We start from the raw sequence: 18693 nt of genomic DNA on the forward strand, positions 1-18693 counted from the left end.
TGCCTGTAACCCAGCTACTCGGGCGGGTGAGGCATGAGAATTGTTTGAACCTGGAGGGCAGAGGTTGCAGTGAGCAGAGATTGAGCACAATCTCCAGGCTGGGTGACAGCGTGAGACTCCGTCAAAAAAAAAAAAAGTAGCCTAATAGTTGGATTAATACGTAAAAGATTTGGTAGATAAATCAATAAACTCCAAAGGGGGTAAAAGTGACTTCATTTCAGTTATTTGAAAAGGAGATAGAAATATTTAATAAAGAACACTCTTGATGGGAAGAAAAATGGATGGATTAAAAAGAATGACCCTTTAGCTTCAGGGTTTTATAGGCTTTTCCAACATCATGAAGATGTACGTGTCTCACGGAAATAACATGGTATAGTTTGAAGGCTAACCAGTGAATTTTCCTCGTTTGTAGAATGCGAGGCTAAAGGAGGGAGACAAGACTCGCTCTGCACTTACCCAACCTTAGCCTCTTTAGGAGACATCTGTGTGGTAACATTTATTATTCATGAGTGTTCTTTAAAGCAAGAAAAATTGGAGGATCAAATAGGATCTTTCAAGGGTAGGAACCATTGGGCATGACTTGTTTATGGCAGTCAGTAAAGGATGGTGAAATAGAAGTGTGATTGATTGTAAAAGCACTACAATTTCGCTTCATTTTAAACATTGCATTTGGCTAAGGAAAATCAGTTCCTTTCCCAAGCTTTTAAAAAAGGATATAAAGATGTTGCCTGGCTTACATATCACCAAAAAAAAGTGAAAAACAAAAAACAACCAGCACACATTATTTTTTCTCAGCACACATATGCCACAAAGTCACAATTATCTATTTATTCTGGGATTAGACATAGGGCTGCACCAAGAACAGATTAAAATGCTCTGACTTCATTAGTTTAATTAGGGAGTTCCAAATTAGATTTTTGCAGCTAAATTCTTTGGCCATGCAGGGTGAACAGCTGTTGCCCAGACACTAGCCTCAAAGGTAGCGCTCCCAACCCCACAGTCTGTAGAGCGCTTGCTCTTCCCAGGCTGGCCTCGGTTAGCCACCGTCGGGGAAGCCCATGGGGCCACATCCTGCAGTCTCAGCTTGCAGGACCTATAGAGCTACTTCAAACATTATTTCCAAGAGAGACCCCATTGACCTCTTCTGTTATTATTCAGACATATGTTAAGCTCTGCAGCAGGACTGGCTAGATCATATGCAGTGCCCAGTGAAAATAAAAATTCAGGGCTCCTTGTTCAAAAAGTATTAAGAATTTCAAAACTCACCAGCAGGGCATTAGCCCAGCATGGGCCTGGTGCAACTGATGCCACATGCCATGAAGCCGCCCTGCTTTGCAGTCTGAATCATGTATATGATCTGAGCTGGGGTTCTTTCTCTCCATCCCTCTCTCCTCTCAGGTTCTGCCATACTCTTCTACACAGGAAGCCAGGCTGAGGTCAAGAGTCATTGTGTTCTGTACACAATGCATACATGGTGGATTATTTACCAGGTGAGGGCCTCTTTATTTGTACATCATGATATAATCCCTAAAAGCTGCTATTCATGAAAGGAAATGTGCTATTCCTGACTAAAGAATACCAAAATGTCCTCCAGCCTAAGATTCAAATATTGTTGAATGTCTTTGAGATCCTCAGTCAGGAAGACAAATACTATTTATAGAGATCTGAAAGACTCACAATGCAGAACTATGGTCTGATTAAAAAAAAAAAAAACCTGAAGATGAACAAGCTCTAATTGTACAACAGAGATTTTGTAAAAGATCTTTCTCAGCAACAGTATTCTGTTACTTGGGCATCATAATGTCCAGAAAAGTAGAGACATGCAAGCTGGAGGTCATTTGGAACACTAGCAAGCCAGCTACGATGTCAGGGTGGCACCAAGTTCCAAACAAATTAAAGGTCTACAGAGCAGAGCTATCAACTAACCTCTTGATCACTCCCCTGCTTAACCTTCTCCTTCTTGACCCCTAGCTGTGAGTTTTCTACAAGACGATTCCTTTACCCCCTTTTCTTTCCTCCTCTCTGGTTCTTCATTATTTTTTCTCGACAATTGCATGCACTCCCATTGCTTTGACTGCTGCCTCTAAGAAGAAGGCTCAGAGAATTATTCCAGTTGGTTTTCCCCAGTGTTAGCTGTGCGTCTCCATGTGCCTGCTGGCCACCTCGACCCTCCTGTGCCAGATGTACCTGAAATTCAGCTGGAGAAAAATGAATAGCAACCCCCAACCCCCCTAGTCATTAAACTTCAGCATCCTTTAGTTCTCTTTTCTCTCCTCTGTTCACCCTTCACATTCAGCCAGGTAATTACAATGTGGCTCTATGCCCACAGCGTTTCTAGAATCTACTCTTTCTTCCTGTCTAGCAGCAGATGGGCAACTGAGCTCCATGCTCATGTCCTGGTTTGCCCCCAGTAATCTGCCTTCCTACAGATAATGATAAACTCTCTCCTGCCCCAAAACTTCAATATTTCCCTCTGCCCACAGAATAAACCCTTTAATTTAGCATTTACAGCCTTCCTTAAACTAATTTTAATCTACCTTCAAGCTTCCCCTCCCAATAACTACTCCTTTGTGAATCGTACCCTCCAGCCCGAATCAGCATTCACACCTTTTGAGGACACTGCACACTTCCCTATCCCCAGCCATTCCTGTCCTGCCCCATAGGCCTCTGCTGTGTTAGGAAGGCCTCCCCTCCACATTTTCTCACCCACACCAGGGAAGCACTCCTGGTTACCCCTGTCAAGAGTCATTGTCCTCATTAGGAGAGTCTGAATCCCACTGAATTGTGCCTTTCAAATGGCACTTGTTCCACCTGGTCATAGGCAAAATTTCTGTCCTAGATTCTGTAAGCTACTTTAGGATAGGGCTTGTGTCTTATGTTGCTTTCCTGAGCTCAGTAAATAGCATTGAATATTATTGACTAGATGCAGATGTAGTTATCACAGCTGTCACATCCAGCTATATAAGTGGCTCTATCAACATCGTGTTTAATGTTAACATCATGTTTAATGTCACTGACAATGAGGTCTGAGAATGTGGTCTGTTAACACCATCCCCACCTCTTGCTGTCTCTGTTGCTACCACCTTAGCCCAAACCACCAGGGACCTTCCTAATTGGCCTCCCCATGCCACCTTGCCCCTAGATCCAAACTCCACATGGCAGCCAGGTGAGATTCTCACCAGCCCATGTTTAGAACCTTCTAGAATTTCTGTCGAGAAAAGGCTCAGAGTCCTAACCTCATAAGAAAAGATAACTAGAATTGTTTCGGTGCTGTGTTTGTACACCAAATGCACAATGTCATTATACATTTAGAGGGTATAAAAGTCAGGGCTGCTTTGGGATGCTGGTGGAGAAGCTCAAGTATTTCCCGAACCACCTAAGCTGCTGGTACCTGGGTTCCAGCTGGAGCATGTTCATGTGGGAAGAATCAGAAAGGAGATGGGGATCCCTGCATGTCTGGGTCCTGCCTTGGTTTGGAATCTACTAGACAGCCAGTTCTTTCTCTCACGCCCTCTTCCACCCTAGCCACTAATCCCTTCCACACTCTCCGGTCCTGCCATCTCCCCACTTCCCCGCAGGGCAGGCTGCAGGTCTAAATGGAGCCATGGCCCTCTCCTTCCAGGAGAACTTTCCTGTCTCTGTAAGGAAGAGAATTCTTGCCTGCTTTCCTCGGGCTTCGTTCCTGCCTGAGAGCAGAGAGTGGGAGACACGGAAACATGCACTGGGGTGTCTGTTGTCTCCAGCCATCTGTGTATGAAGTGAGAGGACCAGAGGCTTGTACTCAATGTGAATACAATGCTTCACAAGGGCATGAGAAAAATTCTGTTTAGTTAGAATGACAAACATCATTTTCACACGTGTAAGAAGAAATTGTCAGCATACAGGCCGGGCGCCGTGGCTCACACCTGTAATCCCAGCACTTTGGGAGGCCAAGGCAGGCCGATCACCTGAGGTCAAGAGTTTGAGACCAGCATGGCCAACATGGCAAAACCCCGTCTCTACTAAAAATACAAAAATTAACTGGGTGTGGTGGCAGGTGCCTGTAATCCCAGCTACTCGGGAGGCTGAGGCAGGAGAACCACTTGAACTACGGAGGCAGAGGTTGCAGTGAGATGAGATCGCACCATTGCACTCCAGTCTGGGCAACAGAGCAAGACCCAGTTAAAAAAAAAAGAAAAGAAAGAGAGAGATAGAAAGAAAAGAGGGGGCCAGGTGCAGTGGCTCACGCCTGTAATCCCAGCACTTTGGGAGGCCGAGGCAGGCGGATCACGAGGTCAGGAGATCAAGGCCATCCTGGCTAACACAATGAAACCCCGTCTCTACTAAAAATACAAGAAAAAAAAAATTAGCCGGGTGTGATGGTGGGCGCCTGTATTCCCAGCTACTCTGGAGGCTGAGGCAGGAGAATGGCGTGAACCCCGGAGGTGGAGCTTGCAGTGAGCCGAGATCACGCCACTGCACTCCAGCCTGGGTGACAGAGCAAGACTCTGTTCAAAAAAAAAAGAAAGAAAGAAAAGAGGGAGGGAGGAAGGAAGGAAGGAAGGAAGGAAGGAAGGAATTGCAATGAAAGAATAGTGTCGCGTGGACCACCTACAAGAAACTTCTTGCACATTAGTAACAGGGAGTTATTCTGGTGCTTCAGGTTGTTGGAGGAAGGAAGGGAAGAAAGAAGCTTATTCAAGTACAACCCACCTTCAAGCTCCTTGTCTGTTCTCAGAGGAGCTGTGAATAGCTGTTGTGCTTCTGAGACCTTGGAAAGATGTGTGCGTGACCGCATGTCTATGAAATTTCAGAGATACCGCTTCAGATGGAAATATTAGGAGCCCTTCCCAGTCCTCATGAATTCACGTGTGTCAGCTGCAGAAAGGCTGCAGTGGGGTGATGGTTTCGGATTGATTAGTCAGAAACTAAATGTTTAACAGAGGTGGCAAGATGAGCACTTTCTGTGGGTAGCCCCCCGAGTTTTGCTAGTCTGCCAAAAGGGGAACCATCTGTGTTGGAAAGTGCAGTTCCCGGTGCAGGTCCTTGCTGAAGGTGAGTTAGGGATCTGTAGGGTGCCAGAAACCAGCATGTGCGCCCCACGCGCACTCGCAGGCCACAGGGTCCTCACTCATCCTCCTGGTGCCTTCTGTGCCCTTATAGAAATCCTGCCGGCGTGTCACAGAGGCAGTCTACCAACAGGACGAGGAGAAGTCAGAACACCGAGATCTGCCTTTTACAAATGTTTGAACCGTCCAGCTTCCACTTTGAGGTGGTAGTTACCAGCGCAGGGTAGGGAGGGCAGGAGCACCCATTGGCAGGTGCGCCACCTGTGCCTGGAGGGAAAAGGAAACTGTAGCTGCCTTTCCCACACTGGCTGCTCCCTGCTTTTTGATTTTTAAAAATTTTTCCAAATAGTAAAATTTCCATTTTCCCAGGCACCTGGGCTTCAAATATGCATTATCTTTACGTAATCTCTGAAGACTTGGTAAAGACAGCAAATTCATGTAGAAGAATACAAATCACCCAGCGTCCTATTCCAGAGGTGGCCACTGCTACTGTTGATTAAATTTCCCTTGATGCATATTGTTTTACATGGTTGACACTGTCCTGGGTGTAGTTTCAAGACTGTGTGTTGCTTTTTCCTTGCTCAGACGGGAGTGGGGAGAAATGTTATCATAAGCATTTTCCCATGTCATGAAAAAATTCTTCATACAATAATGCGAGGGGAAATGTATATTATTAGCAACTGATATGAGAATTCCTTTTAGGGGAAAACTTGCCTTTTTTAAAGAAAAAAAGCTCTGAGGAGGAGCTTGGGGGAATCATTTGTCAGTTGCTCCAGGGAGTAAAGGAATCAAGAGTGAGTGAGAGACAGAGCCGGACTGCGCAATCCCAGCCCCGTCCAGGAGCCGCACAACCACAGCCAATCACCCAAATCATGAAATACTCGAGGGAAATAGGAGCTGAATTAAAGCAGCCCTGGACAGGGCATAGCCAGAAAAAAGCACTTGAAAAGAAGCTCTTGGTTATCTACAAAGTTAATGGGAAAGATTTGCATTTCATAAATTGTGGAAGGGAGATTCAGGGCATATTAATCAGACATCTGAGAGACCACAGGGAGGGCCCCTCTGGTCCCTCAGCTGGCATCAGGTTGATGTTCACAAAATCTTGGTGGTTGCTCTGTGTTCCATTAAACAGCAGTATCATTTAACTAACACTTTGAATAAGTTTATGTTCAGATTATTTACTTGAACTTTGAAATCACAAGGTTGAATGGCACAAGCATTTTAAATTAATACCTGGTCATTTTGAAGAATGTCTATGAATTTCCAGATCTACAGGCAGCAAGTGGTATGAGAGCCATTTCTCTGCATCCTCGCCATCACCTACCTGCTATTTAGAATCTACTCCATATGCCACTGCCTCCATGAAGCCTTTTGTGACCTGCCCAAGTGTAAATAATATGTCTTATAAGCCCTGTAATGTCTCCTGTTCCCTGCACCCAGGCAGCAATTCTATTTTGTTTCATATTCTGACTATTAGCATGTATACCTCCTCCTTGAGCTATGCTGTAAGCAGCTTGAAGGTAGACTCTTGAGGCTTCTTTTGCTTATTGTAAAATAAATAGTGAAGGGGAGCCGAAGCCCATGTTTCTTAAAGAGTGGGCAGCCTTTGCTGCTCTGATTTCATGTCTCCTGACCCAGATTCATAAAAGGATCAGGTTCTAAGATCCTGCTGTTATGACTGATTTGGTGCCTGCATTACTGAGGTTATCTCTGGAGAACTCTGGAGAACAGAAAGCTGCAAATGGGTGAACAGTGTTGAGGCAGAAAGGGCATGAGGTGGGGTTAGATTCCAGCATGGAGTGTTAAAGAAATTGTTTGAGAAGGGAAGTTGTGGTTACCAGGAGTCAGCAGGGCCTCAGTAAGAACATCCTGGCCAGACACAGTGGCTCACGTCTGTAATCGCAACACTTTGGGAGGCTGAGTTGGGAAGATGACTTGAGCCCAGGAGTTTGAGGTCAGCCTGGGCAACATAGCGAGATTGTCTGTAAAAAACACAAATTAAAAAATTAGCTAGGCATGGTATTGCATGCCTATACTGCTACCTGGGAAGCTGAGGCAGGAGGATCACTTGACTTCAGGAGTTGAAGGCTGCAGTGAACGATGATCTTGCCATTGCACTTCAGCCTGGGTGACAGAGTGAGACCTGTCTCTAAAACAAACCAAGACACATCCAGACATCCTAATTTCTTTTACTGCCAAGATCATGGGTGAGCACAGTGCTGGTGATGGTTCTTTTGGCTCCTGAGTCAAGAAGTAAAAATGTGTGCCCACACAAGTTGGTGGATCCAGAATTGCCTGAACAACTCTGCCTTATCAGTTTGCATAGGTTGTAGATCAGTGTTTGGATTTTAATACGGAGGGAGGTTTTCCATGATGTTCCTCAGAGCTCCTTCTTGTATCTGAACAGGCCAATAATTTTATCGATGACTTCGAAGAAGTTGTGGAAGGAGGAGGGAAGTCATGAGTCAAATGCAGGTTTAACTGAAAGCTGAGTGGACCATGACTGCAGTGAAAGCCGAAATCAACGAATAAGAGTGCTAGGCCAAATTTTATAAAATATAATTTAACTTTGGTCTTTCAAAGCAATCACACGATTACAGGGTGGGGGGGCATCAGAGCTTCAAGTTAACAGAATTTCTGTATGTTGGTCAAGAATTCCTGTTGATTCAGTCTCCATATTTAAAGACAGGAGATGATGGGCCTTCTGTTCTCACCAGGCCGGGCATACGTTGGAGTATGACATTTAGTTCTGGAACACATCAGAAGAGAGGGACAGTACCATTCCACATTTTATAAGAAACACTTGAAGAAAGAAGAAGCTTGAAGAGCAGGAGACTTGGAGATACTTGATAGATAGTTTTTCAAATACCTAGAGAGATGTCATTCTGTGTATGCATGAATTAGTTTTCTAGAGGGGCAGAATGGTGTTGAATTTTCTGGTTCTTGCAATTTCTGCACATGGATGCAATAATATATGCCATCCAACATGCTCTTTTTCGTTCTCCAATAAAGAGGCAGACTTAATCACCCTCTGCTTGAATCTGGTCTGGCTCTGTGACTTATTTTGACTGACAGAATATGTGAATGTAATGTGTATAACTTCTGAGGCTGGGTCCGAACAGATATGCAGTATTCACCTTTTCTGATTAAAATGCTTGCTTTTGAGGTCCAGCTGTCATGAAAAGTAGCCCAAGCTAGTTCTTTGGTGTGAGCCACATGGAACCTCCCAACTGTCCTTGCCAGATGTGTGAGTGACACCATCCTGGACATCCTGGTCCTAGTGGCCATCATACTGCAATCCATGAAAGACCTCAGTTGATGCCATGTGGAGCAGAAGATTCACCTAGCTTAGCCCTGCCAAAATATCTGACCCACAGAACCGTGAGCAAATAAAATGATTACCATTTAAAGCCATTAAGTTTTGGAGTAGTATGTTACTCAGTAGTAGACAATCAAAACAGTGATTAAGAAGATGTATTATGAGGCTGGGTGCAATGGCTCACACCTGTAATCTCAGCACTTTGGGAGGCTGAGGAGTGCGGATCACTTGAGGCCAGGAGTTCAAGACCAGCATGGCCAATATGGTGAAACCCCATCTCTACTAAAAATTAAAAAATTAGCCAGGTGTGGTGACACGCATCTGTAATCCCAGTTACTCAGGAGGCTGAGGCATGAGAATCACTTGAACCTGGGAGGCAGAGGCTACAGTGAGCTGAGATCATACCATTGCACTCCAGCCAGGGCAACAGAGTGAGACACCATCTCAAAAAAAAAAAAAGAAAAAGAAAAGAAAAGAAGAAGGTATACTAATGGAGCCAGAGTGCTTTGCCACTCACTAGTTACTGATCTTGAGCAAATCATTTAATTTCTTTGTGCCAGTTGCCTGATCTGTAAAACGGGAGACCCCCACCTCATGTGATGACTGTGGGGTTAAATGACTGAATGCATGAAAATCACCTGACACTGCGTCTGGCCCATAAAAGTTGCTCAATACAGGAGTATAACCAGAACTAAGGGAAGAAGCTGTGAAGATTCAAAAAAAAAAATCAGCTCTAAAAAGAAATCTCTAGAGGGATTGTCAAGACATGGAGTAAACTGCCTCTGGATGCAGTGAAGTGCTTTCCATGGAAGCATTCCAATTGTGAATGGCTGGCTGCTTATACAATTTTGGGATTGAGGACCCTGCTGACCTTGAGATTCTGTGTTTCCGTGGTGCTGCGGATGAGGTAGGTGTTTAGTGTGCTCAATAGGCTTTTCTCGAATTGACTTAAGTTAGATATATAAGAAAGAAGTACTCACCCAGCTAAATCATGACAATTTCAAGATTACCCAACATATTTTATTTGGCATAATGTTTTCTCATCAACCATTAATGTTCCTGAACACATCCTTTATCTGTAAGATAAAGGACTTGAAGCAGAACTAAGTGGCTTATTAATTATTGAATGGACTGCTTATAGTACCTTCCCGCCTGCGAATTCAAGGCTGGAACATGAGGCAAAGTCACTCCGCCTCCCTGCCCAGAGAGGGACTGTCCCAGCCTCCCCAATGCAGGGGTGAAAAGGCACAAAGACACAGATCTCACTTCACTCTTCTGCAGCTTCTGAGAACACTGAAAAGAAAACAGCCCCAGTGTAGCCCCTGAAATGCAGAGGTTCAAGAAAGGAGAGGTACCGATTTCTTCAACACTTAACAAAGGAATAGGGAGGTCTGAAATGGAAATCTTTCTGTCTGTGACAGTCTCATAAAGTGTCCCCAGACTGTTCCCAAGGGCCCTGGGCAATAACAACCCTAAAATCACTTGGAATTCAGCTGAATATTTCTTACCAGGTCAGTCTAGGGCAGGGCTCCAGATAGGGACAGAGACTCAGGAGAGCAGCGCTTCTGGGCCAGACAGGGGTGGGGCCCCAGCTTTGCTTCCTGTGCTATTCAGTTTCTCCACACTCAGACATCAAAGATAGTGATCTTCAGACTCTAAACGAGGGCAGACTGACCCAAGAAACAGGGACAGGTGGTTACTTTGCTACTCACTCCGAAACCCCACATGGGGTATTTTAATAGTGTTCTCCATCTGTCCAACCTCAGGGGTTAATCCCTTCCTAATCTGAGCTGTAATAATTGGGTAATCAGACAAGACACTCCAAAAAGCCCAGGCCATAGTTTTGCTGTTCTTTTTGGCTAGACTTTTCTTTTATTAGAGTGAAGTATAGCTGACCTAGAAATTTCCTGTTTCAGCTTCAGTCTTCCACTAAACAAAAGCAGACACTGCTAAGAAGGATGCATGTTTAGAAAGCACAGCTCTCCTTCTTGGGGGGAATTTCGGTTACTACTCACTGAACATACAGGAAGGAGAGCTGCTATGTGCAAACCACATGATCCCGCTTTTTGCTACAAACTGAAGGAAAAAAAAGGAAAGAAAAGAAAAAGCCCCCAAAGGCCCATAGTTAGCCTGGGCTAATGAGCTCACTGGTGTGAGTCCAGGAAACATCCCAGAATGAATACATCTGCTGAGATTTCTGTCTTTTGAAAAAAGTAACCTTGCTGTGGTGGATAGCAAATGAAACATCAATGAAAGCTGCATGAAACCGGATCAGGGACTTAACCTAAAATCCACGAAGAAAACCTGGTAGGTGGTTAGGATCCAGGGCAGAGTAAGCCTGACTATTTGAGGATTAACCATTAAGGAGGAAAACATAGATTTTTTTTTTTTTAAGAAGGAGAAGAAAAAACTAACACCCAAGCTGCTGAGGCCTGATCACACTGACCTACAACCCGGGATGGAACAATGGTACTGTTGGCCTGATGAGCTGGAAAGTTCACACTGAACCAAGTCTCATACTGATGAGCCTCCTGGTCACCATGCAGGGCAGGCATTATGGTTTATTCATGGTAGCACCCAGCACACGGAAGAGACTCTATAAATGCTCATGGAATGGAATGGACACCATGGAGGTCCTTCCTAAGCTACTCTGGAGATGGGAATAACCACAATCAGGTTTTTAATCTAGTGTATTTCAAACATTTACTAGACGTGTTTGCTTTAACCAAAAAATAGATTCCCCTAAGGGAAGGCTGAAGGGTAGGAAGAGAGCTGGGAGCAGGTGATAGAGATTGGTACAGGAGGGTCTTGAGAGGGAATGCACTGTCTTGTGGGAGGGGGAAGCATGGAGGAAAGTGAACCCACCAGGGAGACGGAATGCTTCCTTTCCCCAGCACAGCTACCGAGTAGGTTGATTTGTAGCACATTCTGCCAGCTGCCTGCTCTTATCTGTTCTCTCCTTCTGTAGTAACAGGAATGTGGCCAGGCACGTGGTTAGACCATATTTCCCACTCTCTAGTAGCCAGATGTGGCCATGTGACTAGATGTCACCAACAGAAGTGACAGGAAGTGATTTGTTCCATGTCGGAGTCAAGCTTCTTAGAAATGGATGTGCTTCTTCCGGGATCTCTTTCTCCTTCCACCAGCTAAATGCAGATAGTAACAACACCACAATGGGGACACACAGAAGTGAAGCCTGGGACCCTGAATGGTCACGTGGAAGAGACTCACCCTTCTGGTTTCAATGTTTGACTTATAGGTGAGTGCTATGATCTGAATGTTTGTGCCCTCCCCAAATTCATATGTTGAAATCCTAACCTCCCAGGTGATGGTATCAGGAGGTGAGGTTTTGGGGGAGAGGATTAAGTCACAAGGGTGATGCCTTCATGAATGGGATTAGTGCTTTTATAAAATAGGGCCAAGGGAGCTCATTCCCCCTTCTACTATGTGAAGACACAGGTAGAAGGCAACATCTGTGAACGATAAAGCAAGCCTTCGCCAGACAGCCAATCTGCTGGTGCCCTTGACCTTGGACTTTTCAGCCTCCAGAACAGTGAGAAATAAATTTCTATTCTTTATAAGCCATTCAATCTATGGTATTTTGTTATGGATGCCAAAATGGACTAAAACAGTGAGTAAGAATAGACCTCTATGGAGTTGACCTGTTTTATTTTGGAATCTATTTGCTACACAAACTAGCACAATCTTAAGTAACATATTTGACTACCAAGGGAAGTAACCCACCCTGCCATGTGGCTCAAAGGGGGAAAGGAGGTCATGGCCCAAGAAAAGGAGTCATCCACCTCTGATAGAGATGATTGAGCCACTCAAGTGCAGCTCTGCTGGTTGGCTGATGTGCCTGTCACAGAGGGGAAGAACTATACTTCTCACTCTCATCACAACCCTCTTTTGGTAAAAGTCAGAGCCAACTTATGGGAAGTCAGCCCTGGAGCACCATGATGATTGACACTGTATAGAAATTGGCCTGAGCATTTCTGTGATGTATCATGGGAATATGCTGGGCCTCTGACAGAAACAGAGGATCTGGGGTCCCAGCCATTACATGAGAAATGCATAGGAATTCATTAGCTGCACAGAGGGGATAACAGCATCCCAGATGATAGCTGCAATGTTTAGAAAAGCAAGAGGACAATAACATGTTCAGGAAATATGCTCAAAATTGTTGGAGCATAGACTGTGAGAGCAAGTATGTTTGTGTATTGTTTGTAGGAGGTTAGGGATGGGGCAGGGCTGGGCAATTAAACTGGAATAGGTAGGCAAAGATACAGAAAAAATGGTGAGACTCAGCTTTCAGAGTTCAAAATATACTTTTGAAGTCCATTATATCTTTGGGGAAAAAAAGGTTTTTTTGTTTGCCAAAGCTACGATCATTTGAACTTCAGGAGCTGAGATCTTGACCTAAGTGATAGGTTTAAAGAAATACGTAATTGCTCTGAATGTGGTTTTGTCTGCTATGTAGACGAGTTAAGATCCCAAGATTTTAGGAAATGGAAGAAAAGAAGTTGCAGAGCAGGAAAGTGCAGGACAAGTCCCCAGATGGCCTTGGATAACCAGCTCTTCCCCCATTACTTCCCTGTAGTTCTCAGAATAACTGTAGAATGTGCTGGGAATACAACATCCTGAGAAAAGGAGGAACTGGCTGGGATAGCCTGGGCTCTGTTCCCATCACCCCGAGAACAGGATGTTCTGCAATACTTTATCCCAGCAATCCATGGGTCCCCTGGCCATAAAACCTAAGGCAGAGTGTGCTTTCATGGTCCCTCAGCTGTGGTGCAACATAGGGCACATGCAAATGGGACTCCATGGGGCCTGGGCAGAACTACTGAGCCTTGGAGGATTGCTTCACTTAACTTGCTGTGTGAGTTCTCTGTCTCACTGCACTTGTGCAAGTGGATTGCTACTGGTGCATGGTTATTGGTGAAGTGTTTAGAGTCCTCCCCTGGGATTTATACCTGTGAACTGTGAAACTGCTCCACAGAAAGAATGCAAGAGCCTGCTGAGGGTCTTCAGGAAGGGGCTCTGCTCCCTGCACCCTCCATCCAGATTAGCTCCTAAGGAGTGGGGATAAGACACCCCTCCCCTAATGAGCTTAGGGACCTGAGAGTAGAGAGGACCCTGCTATTGTCTGAAACGCTTATGTATGCTCTCAGTGCTGCCACTGCAGGGCCAGTGGAGGGGATCTTAATACAAGGGGCAGGGGCAGACCTGGAGTGGCATGAGAAAGCAAGAGAATGTTCCCATGTCTTTTTGATAGAAGTTGAAGTAGCTGGGAAAAGGGGCCATGATTCAGAAGGGTCGCATGGTTGTGATGTGGGGATGCCACAGCAGAAAGCAGCTTGCTCATATGGCTGGACACTGGGGGCAATGAGAAACCCAGGCAGAAGGCCTACCTTAGCTACACAGGGTGGTTCATGCTGTGTGTACGTGCTGGGTGGGCTGGACCAAGGCCTGAGTGTGAGGCCAGCTTTGTGTCAAGAAGCAGATGCAGAGTAGAGTTTCTTTAAGAGGAGCAAAAGTACACCCAAGGGGCAGGGGCTTGGGCTTCCTATCGGTGTCCCACTGTGGTGCAGATCATTTCTGCAGCCCCCCTGCAGCTTCCCAATCTCTCTGAGCCTGGCCTCCTCATTAACAACAGAGGGCCCTCATCTTGGGCTCTGGTTCTGGTTTGCATCCCTGCTGGGGTTAGATGATTCCCACTGTTCATTTGGCTGCTCTCTAACAGGGCATCTATCCATGCCCAAAGCCCTGGCATCCGGTCCATGCACCCTCTGCTATCTGACCTCATTCTGCCCTGTTTTTGGCTGCACTGCACCCACCTTGGTGCCAACAGCTGAAGAAATCCCACCCCCTGTGCAATCTGAGATACAATGTTTTCTAAGAGTAGCTCTAGCTAAATGGCAGAGCCAGAGAAAAGGGAATTATTGGGAGGAGCAGTTATGGTGTGACATGTTTCTCAGGCCATTCTGGCTTCCATGCAGGGACTAGAGAACAGGAAGAGCAACAGTAGTCCTCTTGTTCTACCCTATCCACTACATGGGAACTTTGATACCCGTCTTAGTTTCCTCCTAGAAAATCCTGAGAGACCTCAGGGTGTCACGTGTGTACGCCAAGATCTACCCTTCTTGGTCAACACTGTTTTCCTTCTTGCTTCCTCTGGCTGGCAGTGGTACTGTCCCACACTGCTGGCAACCCCAGAAGTGCCATCAGTGACCCCGAACTCTGCTGAAGGCCTACACCTGCTGAAGAAGCTCATGCCCAGTTTGAACCCACTCATGACTGAGCCCAAGGACAGTCTTGTCTGTGCTAAGCGTCCTGGCGGCTGCATTGAAGGACTGAAGGTGAGGCGGATGCTGTCACCATTGCTGGTGATGTCGTTTGTTGTGGGTTGAATTGTGTCTGCCAAAAGATCTGCTGGAGTCGTAACCCTGGGTCCCTGTGAATGTGACCTTATTTGGAAATGGGGTCTTTGCAAATGTAACCAAGGTGTAAGTTAAGATGAGGTCGTACTGGAGTAGGGTGGGCCTTTAATCAATGTGACTAGTGTCACTCTAAGAAGAGGGGAAGAGACACAGACAGGCATGCAGAGGGAACATAACATCTCTGCCTCAGACCAAGGCAGAGATTGGAAAAATATGTCTCGAAGCTAATGGACTCCAAAGATGAAACAACCGGAAGCCTGGGGGGAGACATGGAAACTGCCCAAATACCAGTGCTGTCAGCTGCCGCATGGCCTGTGCCCCCTTGGTGCCTACCACCATTACAGGGAAAAGCTCATTTTGCCTTTTTTGGTCTTCTGTGGCACTCCCCTTGCCTAGAATCCAGGTACAAACCCATGGGAGGTGGGCCAAGGTAATGTCCTATGAACCCGGAACACCTCCCCTCTGAGCTGCTCCTTTACTCTGCAGGCTACATGGGGTTGTAGCTCCTCCTGGGATGGGCTGTTTCCCCTAGCAGCCTTGAGTGTGCACCAGGGTTAATGTGGAAAATCATGAGTTGCAGTGGGCTTTTCGATCACATATTACTAATTAGAAATAAATTTATCCTCTTAATAAGCATATATCCAGAACAGCTATTAACTCATAGTGAAAGCTGATGTTTGGGGAAATCGGAAATCAAAATATGCTAAAGAAAACACAAGAACTTCAATTTAGCTCAGGGCCTAGTGTTCTCAGACCTGTAGCCCTCATGCTGCTCGTCCTAGCCTCCAGCCTCATCTTCCCAGGCAAGGGGGGCACGGGAACATGCCGGCAGCATTGCACCTGGGGCCAGGCTTTCTGCAAGGAACATCCACACATTTCTCTCCTGGCACCTGTGCACTTCACACTGTGGTCTCAGCTTCCATGAGGCCCACGGAAGGCAAGGACAGGCCTCAGATACAGGAAGAGAGTGGACAGCAGGGGACTTTAAGACCAGTGTCTCTGAGCTTTTTTCTGTTCGTCTCATAAAGAGGAACTTGGGTTGGACATTTGGGGGTTCTCACTGGCAGCACAGCTTCTCAAGTCCACTTTGGAGGATAATCCCAGGTGGAAATGGACATGAGTAGGGAGGTAGACATTGCAGCCTGGGGTGAGGTCAGGAGCCGGCCAAGTGGTCTGCAGATGGGAGGTGGTAGTCTCAATTCAGGTATTATTTCCAAACCGTATTGATGAACCATTATCCCTTTAAAGATCCACAGCAAGTTTAAGGTAAAGCTAGCAGCTTCGTTAAGCAGAAATGCTATGACACATGAGAAGTCCCTTAGCAGCAGCCACACAGCGGCTCAAAGGGAAGCTCCTCGGTGGCTCACCTAGGATAAAAAATTCCACTCAGTGCTGGCTGTGGTGGCTTATGCTTGTAATCCCAGCACTTCGGGAGGCCGAGATGGGCAGATCACTTGAGGTCAGGAATTTGAGACCAGCCTGGCAAACATGGTGAAACTCTGTCTCTACAAAAAAAAAAAAAAAAAAAAAAATTAGCTGGGTTTGTTGGTGCACACCTGTGATCCCAGTTACAGCTGAGGCAGAAGCAGGAGAATTGCTTAAGCCTGGCAGGTGGAGGCTGCAGTGAGCCCTGAGATCACATCATTGCACTCCAGTCTGGGTGACACAGCAAGACTCTGAGAAAAAAACAAAAAGAAAGAAAGAAAAAGAAGGAAGGAAGGAGGGAGGGAGAAGGGAAGGGAAGGAAAGGAAGGAAAGGAAAGAAGAAAGGAGAGGAGAGGAAGACGAAAGAAAGAAAGAAAGAAAGAAAGAAAGAAAGAAAGAAAGAAAGAAAGAAAGAAAGAAAGAAAGAAAGAAAGAAAGAAAGAAAGAAAGAAAGAAAGAAAGAAAGAAAGGAAGGAAGGGAGAGAGAGAGAAAAAAAAAAAGGAAAGGAAAGAAAAGAAAAGAGAAAGAAATTCCACCTAGTAAGCTTTGGGCAAAGGGCTGGACTGCTTTGAAGGCACCCTAAAAAAGGAAATGATGATGTGATGATGATGATGATGATGATGGTGATGATGTTAAGTTCTCAAATGGTTCTTCTTGTGTTTCTCTTCTGTTTTTTTTTCCTCGTTTTGAGTACCATCCTCCAGAGAAGCTCACTACCTAGAGAAAAAAGCCTCAACAAAACGACAAATACTTCCTGGTGCCAACAAAGAAAAGCCCACACATGTCTTCCAGCAAAATCCACTTGCTGTTTGCATTTGTGACACGTCTTATTGTTTTGGAATGGCCTTTCCCTGAAATGTTTCCCCTCGGTCCTGTTCTCCATTCCTTTCTACTCTAATTTTCTGTTCACTCCCAAGGTGGGGCAGGATGGGGGAAAAGAATGAAAGAAGAAACTATAAACAAAAATGAAAGTGCTTATGGTAAAATTATCTTCACTGTCATGTTCTCTCAGGGAAAAAAAATCACCATTTTGCTTTCTCCACTCTTGACTGTGAAGTTCAATATAAGGTATGGCTCAGTCTTTGTGATGGTTCATAACCTGGCTCTAACCATCAAACCATTGGACCATCCTGTGCCTCATCTCTCTCCCCTACAGACTCTCTCCTTACCTGTCTGGCTTTTGGGGTAAGTTCCTTTCACTGGCCTCACCCTCCTTTTTCCCACTGTCTCTGTAACAAGGACATTGAGTAGGACGTTGGAGGGTCCTCACTCACACCACAGCCTCTACAGCTTCCATGCCCAGTGCCTTCAGATGGTTCCAGGGATCCCTGCTTTCTTCTGTCTCAGGGCCAGTAACTCACAGGGCCTGGGCACCTTCCCCATTTGAGTGTTGATGTCCCGAAGGAATGATATCCATCCCAAAGTCCTCTATCAGATTTCTCCCAGGAGGCCCAAAGATTCTCATGTGAATTAGAGTCACATTTGACCTGTCCTGATGGGTGAATAAGCAGACCACTTTCTCCCAATGGAGAAAGGGAGATTTTTTAATAGGCAACTAACTTTTCCTTGATCCCAGTCACAAACTCTTCCAAACTGACAGAGCTACATAGTAACCCACAAATCTAAGCAACTGTATGGGTGTGTGTGTGTTTGTGTGTGTGTGTGTGTGTAAAATTGAGAGACTTTCTATTGTTCTTCAAAAGGTTGTAAAGATGTAACAAATGGGTTTCTCTTTACAGTTCCTTACACCTGGTCTCCCCAGAAAGCACTGAGGACACTGATTCATCATGTCAAGCGGTCAATTAGAATCTGGGAAAGCCTCTTTCTGGCCTCACCTTACTTCCTGTACCAGGAGAGATGCTCATTAAAGTGTGAGAGAGTTGATGGGATTAGAGTCTGGAAGTGACAACCTCTCCTGAACCCGAATTCATTGATTTCTTCGTTTTACGAAACGGTGTTCTTGAGAAAAATAAACAAAAAAAGGAAATAATACAACTAATAACTCCAGGGTCTAAGTTTAAACCAGCTGTATCTCATAACAACAGAAGCTGCAATGGCCAACATACGTCATTAATAAAACGCCAACTTATGTGGTTGGGGATTGGGATTTCTTGGCATAATGCAAAGAGCACATAAAAAATGAGTAGGGAAAAGACTGCTATTTGTGTATCTATGTAATTATTACATATATTCTTAAATGATCTTTAATAAATAATCAACTGATTAAATCATATATACTATATATACACGTTATATTAATATATGTATATGCTTCTCCAAATTTCTTCTTTTTGCTAAAAAGCACTCAGCTGGGATTATGAAATCAGATGTCAAGATTAGAATATGAGCAGTCACTTTTTAAATCAGAACACAGAAGAGAACCCTAGACTGAACTGTTCCCAGAAAAAAGGTTTTCCCTCTCCCCAGACCAGGCAGGTAGGAATGTCTGCAGAGACCCCT

At 45.2% G+C, this 18693-nt stretch overlaps 1 protein-coding gene and 1 long non-coding RNA gene across 2 annotated transcripts; one reads left to right on the forward strand and one right to left on the reverse strand.

Annotated features, from left to right (window-relative positions):
- Positions 1–790: 790 nt before the first annotated feature.
- On the reverse strand, positions 791–10077 carry LOC116466397 (uncharacterized). Its single transcript, XR_004247524.1, has 3 exons — positions 9876–10077; positions 4693–4868; positions 791–2187 (listed from the first exon to the last, which is right to left on the reverse strand). It is a non-coding gene; the product is annotated as an uncharacterized LOC116466397 (long non-coding RNA).
- A 4283-nt stretch (positions 10078–14360) lies between these two features.
- Positions 14361–18436, forward strand: LOC116467454 (uncharacterized). The gene is made up of 3 exons (XM_032151209.2): positions 14361–14726; positions 17246–17418; positions 17973–18436. Exons 1-3 carry the CDS (start codon positions 14361–14363, stop codon positions 18037–18039), a joined length of 606 nt encoding a protein of 201 aa, XP_032007100.1. The 3' UTR covers positions 18040–18436.
- Positions 18437–18693: the final 257 nt, after the last annotated feature.

This window comes from Hylobates moloch, unplaced genomic scaffold, assembly GCF_009828535.3.
Source record: "Hylobates moloch isolate HMO894 unplaced genomic scaffold, HMol_V3 SCAFFOLD_4, whole genome shotgun sequence".
Lineage (NCBI taxonomy): Eukaryota > Metazoa > Chordata > Mammalia > Primates > Hylobatidae > Hylobates > Hylobates moloch.

What these genes read in the sequence shown, in the direction of transcription:
- LOC116467454 (XM_032151209.2), top strand. Translation starts at nt 14,361, where the DNA reads ATGCAGGGACTAGAGAACAGGAAGAGCAACAGTAGTCCTCTTGTTCTA. An exon ending in GCTGCATTGAAGGACTGAAG is followed by an intron (nt 14,727 to 17,245) that starts GTGAGGCGGATG and finishes ATGTTCTCTCAG; the next exon opens with GGAAAAAAAATCACCATTTT. An exon ending in TTACCTGTCTGGCTTTTGGG is followed by an intron (nt 17,419 to 17,972) that starts GTAAGTTCCTTT and finishes TTCTCTTTACAG; the next exon opens with TTCCTTACACCTGGTCTCCC.